Source organism: Mustelus asterias, chromosome 8, assembly GCF_964213995.1.
Source record: "Mustelus asterias chromosome 8, sMusAst1.hap1.1, whole genome shotgun sequence".
Classification (NCBI taxonomy): domain Eukaryota; kingdom Metazoa; phylum Chordata; class Chondrichthyes; order Carcharhiniformes; family Triakidae; genus Mustelus; species Mustelus asterias.
Window position 1 is genome coordinate 133,596,684 of NC_135808.1, and position 12,338 is coordinate 133,609,021.

General features: G+C 46.2%; 1 protein-coding gene across 1 annotated transcript in view; it reads left to right on the top strand.

The window, feature by feature from the left end:
* Window positions 1-3,179: 3,179 nt before the first annotated feature.
* LOC144497566 (di-N-acetylchitobiase-like) overlaps window positions 3,180-12,338 on the top strand; it is a 34,397-nt gene continuing 25,238 nt past the window's right edge. The window contains exon 1 of the mRNA XM_078218993.1: window positions 3,180-3,505. Within this exon, the coding sequence (XP_078075119.1) occupies window positions 3,221-3,505 (285 nt within the window). The 5' untranslated portion in view covers window positions 3,180-3,220. The remainder of the gene's footprint in view (window positions 3,506-12,338) is intronic.

The window sequence follows — 12,338 nt, forward strand, 5'->3', positions numbered from 1 at the left end:
CACACAAAGATGGGGAGAAGTTGCAAACTCCACACAGATAGTGACCCAAGCCAGGAATCGAACCTGGGTCCCTGGCGCTGTGGGGCAGCAGTGCTAATCGCTGTGCCACCATGCTGCTCCCATCAGTGAATGCTGTGTAAGACAGAGACAAGGAGACGTTTAGGGATAATTCTTGCAAAATGCAGGAAAATGGGTGGAATGGGTTTGAGGGTAAATTTTGGAGAATAATGATGCTGGGGGAGGGGTGAGTTGGGACTGTGTGTGGTGATTATAAGGATGTTGGAATGTGACTGATCCCAAGGCAGGGAGGAAGGAGGGATGGATTAAATAACCCTCAAGTAAGCAAATTACTGCAGATGCTGGAATCTTTGACAAAGCTTTGACAAAGGTCATCTGGACTCAAAACGTCAGCTCTTTTCTCTCCTTATAGATGATGCCAGATCTGCTGAGATTTTCCAGCAGTTTCTCTTTTGGAGTAAGGAGGGATGGAAGTTTCTCCAGAGATGGAAGAGATGATGGAGGAGGGTGGGGAATCAGGGACTCAGGGATGAGTGTTGACCGAGGCAGGGAGGAATGGCAGAGAGGATCACTGATGAATATTGGTCCAGAGATTGAAGAAGTGGGACAGAGGGCAGGAAATCACTTAATTAACAGCAATTTTATTCATTCACTGATCTGTCAATCTACTGATGACATGTCTTTCAATCAATAATTCTCTGACATCTTCAAATATAACTCTGTTATTCGTCAGTCTGTTTTACGGACGTTCTCTCCAAAAAAATGGCTTCTTATGATTAAGCATTTCTCTAGCCAATTTAAACCGGTTCTATTGAAGGCACCTTTATCTATTGGACTTATTTTCCCCGGCTTAGATATGCAATGGTAATTTACTTTTTTGCATATTTGTGCCTGACTTGTGCTGATATCTTTCATGAAAACATGTTTCATTTTAATGGCATGTTAAAAACATTTCTTAGGGACATGAAGATGTTACTTACATATTTTGTATTATTCTCAAACCACATATTAAAACATTAGCTGCTAATTATCCTCATGTTGGGTATTTAGAATTAATCAGAATTCTTAACTACAGGAGGGGCTGTCAGGCGGCCAGCGATCGGGAGGGGGAGACCAGCAATCAGGTGGGTGTTCAGGAATAAACAGGAGGCCTGCGATCGGGAGGCCAACGATGGTGGGTCCAGTGCGCAAGCGCTGATCCCACCATTGACAGATTGGCGCATGTGCAGTTGCCCACTCAGCATGATGGTGCTGGCCATTCGGATGGGAATAGGCCCCACCCGCCACTTTCCAGCGTGAACCATAAAATGGCACTCTGCATTGCACAGTGTGTCAGAAATTCATTCAGGTAAGTACATCCAAAAAAGGGGCTGGAAATTCCCCCCTTTTTCCCATCCGTTGGGCACTGAGTTTTGTTTTGGGAGAATCACAGCCATAATCTTTGCACTCCGTTTTGGTTAACAATCAGTCAGTAAGTCAGAGTCGTATACAACAACATAAGAAATTGGAGTTGGAGTTGGCTCTTTGACCCTTCAAAACTGTCAATAAAATCATAGCTGATTTTCCCACTTAACTTATGGACTTCCAAAAGGCTTTTGATAATGTCACCCACAAGAGATTGTTAGCTAAGGTGGAAGCCCATGGAATTGAAGGGAGATTGCTGACATTGATAAGAAGTTGGCTGAGCAAAAGGAAACAGAGTTGCAGTTATAGGTAAGTCTTCAAATTGGGAGGATGTTTCTAATGGTGTCCTACAGGGATCTGTCTTGAGGCCTCATTTCATTAATGACTTAGATAATGGCATAAAAAGTCCAAGTTTGCAGACAACACAAAATTGGGCAGTATTGTAGATAGCGTTGAGAACTGCATAAAACTACAACAGGATACTGATAGACTGTGTGGTCAAATTCCCCTCCAACTCGGTTTTCAGGTTTGCTGATGACACCATCGTAGTAGGTCTGATCTCAAACAATGACAAGACGGATTACAGGAAAGAGATAGAGAATCTGGTGAACTGGTGCGATTACAATAATCTCTCCCTCAATGTCAACAAAACAAGGGAAATAGTCATCAACTTCAGGAAGAGTCATGGAGGACATGCCCCTGTCCACATCAATGGGGACAAAATAGAAATGGTCGAAAGCTTCAAGTTTTTAGGTGTCCAGATCACGAACAGCCTGTCCTGGTCCCTCCATGCCAAAGCCATAGTAAAGAAAGCCCACCAGCGTCTCTACTTTCTCAGAAGACTAAGGAAATTTGGCATATCTGCTATGACACTCAGCAACTTTTATAGATGCACCATAGAAAGTATTCTTTCTGGCTGTATCACAGCTTGGTATGGCTCCTGCTCTGCCCAAGACTGCAAGAAACTACAAAGGGTCGTGAACAAAGCCCAATCCATCACTCAAACCAACCTCCCATCCATTGACTCTGTTTACACTTCCTGCTGCTTTGGAAAAGCAACCAGCATAATTAAGGACCTCATGCACCCCGGACGTACTCTCTTCCACCTTCTTCCGTCGGGAAGATGATACAAAAATCTGAGGACATGTACCAACCAACTCAAGAACAACTTCTTCCCTGCTGCCATCAGACTTTTGAATAGACCTACCTTTCATTAAGTTGATCTTTCTCTACACCCTAGCTATGACTGTAACACTGCATTTTGCGCTCTCGTTTCCTTCTCTATGAACGGTATGTTTTGCTTGTATAGCGCACAAGAAACAATACTTTTCACTGTATGTTGATACGTGACAGTAATAAATCAAATCAACCACTAGGCCATCGCTTCCCTTATGCTCACTATTCCTTCATAATGCTTATTATCTCTGTTATGCTCACTATTCTACTTCCCCCCCCCCCCCGGTTAATTTTACTGACACCAACACTCCCATTTTATTTCGCAACTACTGTACATAAAGGCACAGCAACACAACAGAGCAATGTACAAGATCTTCTCATGACCAGCATCCGAGGTGCCTCTAAACTGATGGTCTTAGAAAAAGATGTATAAACAGAAGCGTCAGAGTCCATTTGCCATGTAAGAGTTAACAACGCCTGGTCAGTACTGCATCTTCAGCAGTCTTCACCTGGACCTCTGCCTCATCTTTCGCCTTTTACGCTTCAGCCTGCGCATGCGCTTCTTCCGCCACTTCGCTCTCATGTCGACAAGGAGCTCAGAACCGAAAGGTGACACCACAGGATGTGCTCACCCGGTATCCTCCCTGAGCCTTCAGCCATGGTCTTAGAGTCCCGGATGCTGATAGAACTCCGGAAAGAGGGCGGGGCCGGCGTAGCCGCGCGTCACTTCCGGGCCAGGGAGCTCAGAGCGGAGCAGCGGCGGAGCAGGATGCGGGGGGTTTGGGGCTGTGGTTTCCTGGCGCTGCGCTTGGGCCTCCTGCTGGCTCTGGGGGTCCTCACCGCCTCTGAGTGTCCGTGCGCCGAGCCGGAGCTGTGCCGCCCGCTGACCGGAGACAATCCTTTCGAGGTCAGTGTAATGTTTCTCTGCCGAATCTTAAACGCTGTGTGTGTGGTCTCAGTCTGAGAAGTCTCACAACACCAGGTTAAAATCCAACTGGTTTATTTGGTAGCAAAATCCACTACCTTGCGGAGCGCTGCCCCTTCGCCAGGTGAGTGGCCCCCCACTTACCTGGCGAAGGGGCAGCGCTCCTAAAGGTAGTGGATCTTGCTACCAAATAAACCTGTTGGACTTTAACCTGGTGTTGTGAGACTTCTTACTGTGTTTACCCCAGTCCAACGCCAGCATCTCTACATCATGGTCTCACTCTGACAGACTGACACCATGGTTAAAGTTTATTGATTAATGTCACAAGTAGGCTTACATTAACACTGCAACGAAGTTCCTTTGAAAATACATTTTTCACACATTGTTGATTCCGCAGAACACCAGCTAAAAATCCTAGAATTGCATGGAATCAAATTTGGGGTGGCACAGTGGTTAGCACTGCTGTCTCACAACGCCAGGGACCTGGGTTTGATTCCCAGCTTGGGTCACTGTCTGTGTGGAGTCTGCACGTTCTCCCCCTGTCTGTGAGTTTTCTCCAGGTGCTCTGGTTTCCTCCCACAGTCTGAAAGATGCGCAGGGTTGGCTAGATTGGCCATGCTAAAATTGCCTTTAGTGTCCCAAGATGTATAGGTTAGAGGGATTAGTGGGGTAAATTCTTGGGGTTACAGGGAATGGGTCTGGGTGGGATTTCCCCTTGGTGTCAGGGGGATTAGTGGCGATACAAGGAAAGGGTCTGGGTGGGATTGTTGTTGATGTAGGTTCGATAAGTTGAATGGCTTTCTGTACTGTAGGGATTCTGTAATCTATGTGTATTGAGATAGAATCATAGAAACCCTACAGTGCAGAAAGAGACCATTTGGCCCATCGAGTCTGCACTGACCACAATCCCACCTGGGCCCTACCCCCATATCCCTACATATTTACCTGCTAATCCCTCTAACCTACGCACCTCAGGACACTAAGTAGCAATTTTAAGCATGGCCAATCAACCTAACCTGCACATCTTTGGACTGTGGGAGGAAACCGGAGCACCCGGAGGAAACCCACGCAGACAGGAGGAGAATGTGCAAACTCCACACAGACAGTGACCCAAGCTGGGAATCAAACCCAGGTCCTTGGAGCTGTGAAGCAGCAGTGCTAACCACTGTGCTACCGTGCTGCCCAGAGATGGATAGAAAACTGGTTGGCAGAGAGGAAAAAAGTAGGAATTAATGGGTGCTTTTTAAATTAGCAGGCAGTAACTAGTTGGGTGCCACAGGAATTGGTGCTGGGACCCCAGCTGTTCACAATATATATTAATGAGTTGGATGAGGGAACAAAATGTAACATCTCAAAGTTTGCAGATGATACCAAGTTGGGTGGGAGGGTGAACTGTGACAAGGATGTAGAGATCCTTTAGAATGATCTGGACAAGTTGGGTGAGTGGGCTAATCAATGGCAGATACAATATAATTTGGATAAATGTGAGGTTATTCACTTTGGAAGCAAAAACAAGAAGGCAGGTTACTACCTGAATGGCTGTAAATTGGGAGAGGGGAGTGTGCAGTGGGACCTGGGTGTCTTTGATCACCAGTTGCTGAAGGTAAGCATGCAGGTGCAGGAGGTGGTAAAGAAGGCAAATGGTATGTTGGTCTTCATTGCGAGAGGTTTAGAGTACAGGATCAGGGATGTGTTGCAATTAAACAGTGCCTTGGTGAGGCCACACCTAGAACATTGTGTGCAGTTTTGGTCTTTTTCTGAGGAAGGATGTTCTTTCTCTCGAGGGAGTGCACTGAAGGTTTACCAGACTGATTCTGAGATGGTGGGACTGATGTATGAGGAGAGATTGAATAGGTTGGGATTATTTTCGCTGGAGTTCAGATGAATGAGGGGGGATCTCAGAGACTTATTCTAACAGGACTAGACAGGGTAGATGCAGGGAGGATGTTCCCGATGGTGGGAGAGTCCAGAACCAGGGGTCACAGTCTGAGGATTCAGGGTAGACCACTTAGGGTGGAGGTGAGGAGACATTTCTTCACCCAAAGAGTGATGAGCCTGTGGAATGCCAAAACATTGAATGTATTCAAGAGGGCTGGATATAGCACTTGGGATGAATGGGATCAAGGGTTATGGGGAGAAAGCAGGATTAGGCTATTGAGTTGGATGATCAGCCATGATCGTAATGAATGGCGGAGCAGGCTCAAAGGGCCAGATGGCCTCCTCCTGCTCCTATTTTCCATGTTTCTATGTGGGGTTATGGGAATAGGGCCTGGGTGGGATTGTGGTCGGTGTAGGCTTGATGGGCTGAATGACCTCCTTCTGCACTGTAGGGATTCCATGAAATTGTATTTTGACCTTAGTCATAGGAATTAGGAGCGGAGTAGGCAATTCAGCCCTTTGTGATGCTCTGCCATTGAACATGATCATGGCTGATATTATTCTGGTCTGAACTCCACTTTCCTGCCTAACCCCCATAGCCCTTCATCTCACTTTTCATCCGAAACATATCTCTGTTTTGTGAACCTGTTGATTGATTCTGCCTCCGCTGCACTCTGAGGCAGTGAGTTCCACAGATTCACAACCCTCTGAGAGAAGTAGTTTCTCCTCCTCTCAGTTCTGAACCTACCTCCTCTTGCTCTAGTTCCAGACTATCTCAAGGGGGAACATCTGTTCAACATCCACGCTTTGGCGTTTATTACACCTCAATCAGATACCCCCCCCCAACCCCATTCTTCTGAACTCCAGTGAGTACAATTCAACTATTCAACCACTCTCTTACGACAGCCCTTTCATCCCTGGGATCAATCTGATGACAACCTGCACTGCTTCCAGTTGCATTAAGTTCCAAGATTCCATTTGCCTTTCTTATTGTATGCTGCACCTGCAAACCCACTCTCTACGATTCATGCACAAGGATACCCAGATCCCTCTGTACTGATGCATTTTGAATATGCTTCCCATTTAAATAATTTGCCCTTTTATTTTTTTGGCCAAAATGGATAATCTTGCTTATCCACGTTAAACTCTATTTGCCAGATTTTGACCCATTCTCCTAGCCTATCAATATTGATCTGTAAATTCTTTATCTCCTCATCACAGCCTGCTTTTCCACCTATTTTAGTATCATCTGTGAATTTTGCTATGTTATACTCTGTCCCTGCTTGCAGATCAGTTATCTAGGTTGTAAATAGTTGAGGTCTGAAAACTAAATCCTGCGGCACCCCACTAGTTGCAGTTCGTCATCCAGAGAAGGACCCATTTATCCTGACCCTCTGTTTTCTGTCTGTCAGCCAATCTTCAATCCAAGCCAATACTCTATCCCAAGCCCTGTGATCTAACCTTCTGGATCAGTCTTTTATGTGACACCTTGTCAAATGCCTTCTTGAAGTCTAGATATACCACATCCACAGGTTCCTATTATCCACCTTGCTGTGTAGAATTCGTTTTTCGGAAGTCGGATCAAAAACTGAAGAGACACAGGTTTCTCCGAAAGCCGCCTTTATTGCATCAGAGGAGAGATCGCAAGACCATGCACATCCAGCATGGGTTCGTGAGTCTCTGTCCGACTTACAAAACAGTTTTTCAGTTATATCCAACAGACATACATCCACATACTTCTGTTAACCAAATAAGGGCATAGCTGTATTGTTACATTTTGATTAGATTACTTTCAAGAACAAAAAAGCGATAGCCACGTAAAAGACATGGCTATTAAAGTTTCTGATTAGATTACTTTTAGGGACAAAAGGCCAATTGATAAGGCCCTGCCCTCCGAAGCCAGAACCACAGGTTTATTAACTGCTAATAAACCTATTAGCAGTTTCTTTAACGTGATCATTAGTTTCGCTTTCACCCTCGCCTCAGGCCCTCTCCAAAACCAGTTTATCCCTCAACTGATTTCTAGTTACGCATCCCAATTTTAACCCTTTCCTCTTCTCAATCTATCTTATACACATTCTCAGCTGGTCACATCCTCGAAGAACACCAGCAGGTTTGTCAAAATGACTTGCCCTTCAAAAAACTGTGCTGATGCTAGTGAACTGAGCTTTGTTTTTCCAAGTGTTCAGTCCTCTCCTCAATGATTTACTCCAGCAACTTCCCCACCACAGAGGTCAAACTGACTGGTCTATAGTTTCCCACTTTTTGCCCCGCCTTTCTTGAATTAGGGTGTCACATTAGTGTGGTGCCAATCCACTGGTACTTTTCCAGAATTTAGGGAAGTTTGGAATATCGTAACTACGGCATTCAATATCTCTGCTAACTCCTTCAATATCTTGGGGAGCAGACCAGCAGGTCCCTGGGAATTATCTGCCTTTGATCCCATCAGTTTACTTAATACCTTCATCATTGTAAAACTGGGATCCTGCTCATGATTAAACTGAATACAGTTTAGTGAATCTTTGAACAAACATCGATATCAAATTACTATAACTGTTGTTGATAGAACATAGAACATAGAACATAGAAAGCCACAGCACAAACAGGCCCTTCGGCCCACAAGTTGCGCCGATCACATCCCCACCTCTAGGCCTATCTATAGCCCTCAATCCCATTAAATCCCATGTACTCATCCAGAAGTCTCTTAAAAGACCCCAACGAGTTTGCCTCCACCAGCACCGACGTCAGCCGATTCCACTCACCCACCACCCTCTGAGTGAAAAACTTACCCCTGACATCTCCTCTGTACCTACCCCCCAGCACCTTAAACCTGTGTCCTCTCGTAGCAACCATTTCAGCCCTTGGAAATAGCCTCTGAGAGTCTACCCTATCCAGACCCCTCAACATCTTGTAAACCTCTATCAGGTCACCTCTCATCCTTCGTCTCTCCAGGGAGAAGAGACCAAGCTCCCTCAACCTATCCTCATAAGGCATGCCCCCCAATCCAGGCAACATCCTTGTAAATCTCCTCTGCACCCTTTCAATGGCTTCAACATCTTTCCTGTAATGAGGTGACCAGAACTGCGCGCAGTACTCCAAGTGGGGTCTAATCAGGGTCCTATAAAGCTGCAGCATTATCTCCCGACTCCTAAACTCAATCCCTCGATTAATGAAGGCCAGTACGCCGTACGCCTTCTTGACCGCATCCTCCACCTGCGAGGCCGATTTAAGAGTCCTATGGACCCGGACCCCAAGGTCCTTCTGATCCTCTACACTGCTAAGAATGGTACCCTTCATATTATACTGCTGCTTCATCCCATTGGATCTGCCAAAATGGATCACCACACACTTATCCGGGTTGAAGTCCATCTGCCACTTCTCCGCCCAGTCTTGCATTCTATCTATGTCTCGCTGCAACTTCTGACATCCCTCCAAACTATCCACAACACCACCTACCTTGGTGTCGTCAGCAAACTTACCAACCCATCCCTCCACTTCCTCATCCAGGTCATTTATGAAAATGACAAACAGCAAGGGTCCCAGAACAGATCCCTGGGGCACTCCACTGGTCACTGACCTCCATGCAGAGAAAGACCCCTCCACAGCCACTCTCTGCCTTCTGCAGGCAAGCCAGTTCTGGATCCACAAGGCAACAGCCCCTTGGATCCCATGCCCTCTCACTTTCTCAAGAAGTCTTGCATGGGGGACCTTATCGAACGCCTTGCTGAAGTCCATATAGACCACATCCACCGCTCTTCCTTCGTCAATGTGTTTGGTCACATTTTCAAAGAACTCAACCAGGCTCGTAAGGCACGACCTGCCCTTGACAAAGCCGTGCTGACTACTTTTGATCATACTAAACTTCTCTAGATGATCATAAATCCTGTCTCTCAGGATCCTCTCCATCAACTTACCAACCACTGAGGTTAGACTCACCGGTCGGTAATTTCCCGGGCTGTCCCTGTTCCCTTTCTTGAATATAGGGACCACATCTGCAATCCTCCAATCCTCCGGAACCTCTCCCGTCTCCATCGACGATGCAAAGATCATCGCCAAAGGCTCCGCAATCTCCTCCCTCGCCTCCCACAGTAACCTGGGGTACATCCCATCCGGTCCCGGCGACTTACCAACCTTGATGCCATTCAATAGTTCCAACACATCCTCTTTCTTTATGTCCACATGCTCGATCCTTTCTGTCCACCGCAAACCAGCAGTACAACCACCCAGATCCCTTTCCACCGTGAATACCGAGGTAAAGTATTCATTAAGCAGCTCCGCCATTTCTAACGGTTCCGCACAAACTTTTCTCCCTTCACCTTTTAAGGGTCCTATGCCTTCACATCTCATCCTTTTACTCTTGACATATTTGTAGAAAGCCTTGGGATTCTCCTTAATCTTACCCGCCAAGGCCTTCTCATGACCCCTTCTCGCTCTCCTAATTTCCTTCTTAAGCTCCTTCCTACATCCCGTATACTCCTCTAAATCCTTAACACCTCCTAGCTCTCTGAACCTTCTGTACGCCTCTCTTTTCTTATTCACCAGGTTCATCACAACCTTCGTGCACCACGGTTCCCGTACCCTACCAACACCCCCCTGTCTCATCGGAACGTTGTCATGCAGAGCTCCAGACAAACATTCCTTGAAAATCCTCCACTTTCCTTCGGTACTTTTCCCCAAGAATGCCTCCTTCCAATTTACCCGTCTAATTTCCTCCCTGATGACACTGTATTTCCCTTTACTCCAGAGAAACACTTTCCTAGCCTGCCTGATCCTATCTCTTTCCAATGCTATCGTGAAGGAGATAGAATTATGATCGCTATCCCCAAGATGCTCACCCACCGAGAGATCCTCCACCTGTCCAGGTTCATTAGCCAGCACCAGATCAAGTACAGCCTCTCCTCTAGTAGGCTTATCCACATACTGTGTCAGGAAACTCTCCTGGACACACCTAACAAACTCCTCTCCATCCAAACCCCTAGCCCTAGGGATATTCCAATCTATGTTTGGGAAATTAAAATCTCCCATCATGACAACTCTGTTATTCCTACATCTCTCCAGCATCTGTTTCCCCATCTGCTCCTCAACATCTCTGTTACTATTGGGCGGCCTATAGAAAACACCCAGCAACGTTACCGACCCCTTCCTGTTCCTAACCTCCACCCACAGAGACTCCGTAGTCAATCCCTCCACGGCGTCCACCTTCTCTACAGCCGTGACACTATCCCTGATCAACAGTGCCACTCCCCCCCCTCTCTTGCCTCCCTCCCTGTCCTTCCTGAAACATCTAAAACCCGGCACCTGAAGCACCCAGTCCTGTCCCTGAGACATCCAAGTCTTGATGAAGTTGGTATTTCCCTAATATTGCTCAGTGGGCAGTGTGACAGCAACAAGATCTCCAGCAATGTAACCTGCAGACTTGGGTATGTTTATTATCTATTACTTTTACTGTTCATTATTTGGGGGGAAAAAGAACCTTTCTTGTATACAGGTGCAAGAATGAATATAACATACACCGTCCTGACTTGGAACTATAGAGTAGCACGGTGGCACATTGTTTAGCACTGCTGCCTTACAGCGCCAGGGACCCGGGTTTAATTCTGGCCTTGGGTGACTTTGTGTGTGGAGTTTGCACTTTCTCCCTGTGTCTGCGTGTGTTTCCTCCGGGTGCTCTGGTTTCCTCCCACAGTCCGAAAGACATGCTGGTTAGGTTGATTAGTCATGCTCAATTGCCCCTTAGTGTCAGGGAGATTAGCAGGGTAAATACATGGGGGTTACGGGGATAGGGCCTGGGTGGAATTGCTGTCAATGCAGGCTCGATGGACTAATGGCCTCTTTCTGCACAGTAGGGATTCTATGATTTTTATAATCAGTGTTCCTGGCTCAAAGCCTAAAACCCCTTCCCTAGCAACACTGGGTTGCAGCAATTCAAGGAGACTTGATTTTGATTTGATTTATTATTGTCACGTGTATTAACATGTAGTGAAAAGTATTGTTTCTTGCGCGCTATGCAGACAAACCATACCGTTCATAAAGAAGGAAACGAGAGTGTGCAGAATGTAGTATTAGTCATAGCTAGAGTGTAGAGAAAGATCAACTTAATGCAAGGTAAGTCCATTCAAAAGTCTGACCGCAGCAAGGAAGAAGCTGTTCTTGAGGCGGTCGGTACGTGAACTCAGACTTCTGCATCCTTTTCCCAACGAAAGAAGGTGGAAGAGAGACTGTCCGGGGTGCATGGGGTCCTTGATTATGTTGGCTGCTTTGCCGAGGGAACGGGAAGTGTAGACAAAGTCAATGGATGGGAGGCTGGTTTGCGTGATGGATTGGGCCGCATTTTGTCCCTTGCCAGCGAAGGGATAAAAACTAAATTAGTGCAGTAAGCTCTCCAACAGAGGAAGAACTCTCCTTGCTGTACAAAAGAGCCAGATTAGATGATGCAATTTTAATAGTCATCAGGTCCACATCATGAAGCTACCGCTAAAGTAACTTAAAAGGTTCATTGAGCCTATAGGATGCGTGATGTGCGAAAAGCAGTACATGATTTGTTGGATGGAGATGGTGAGCGTTGGGGACGAGTCAGGTTGCTGCTGAGACGAAAGATACCAAATTCTGACCTATTCATGTTGGTCAGAAAATAGAAATGACGATTACAGAACTTGACTTTCAAGTGGGAAGTTTTACATTCTGTAACATTACAGTCCATTTGTGAAAAGAGTTTTGTTTACTTGGTGTATTGAGCAGCCACAAGGCTGTGTCCTCAGCCCCTTACTATATTCCTTATACACCTATGACTGTGGCCAAATTCCCATCCAACTCGATTTTCAAGTTTGCTGATGACAACACCATGGGTCAGACCTCAAACAATGACGAGACAGAGCACAAAAAAGAGGCTGAGCATCTGGTGAACTGGTGCAACAACAATAATCCCATCTCAATGTCA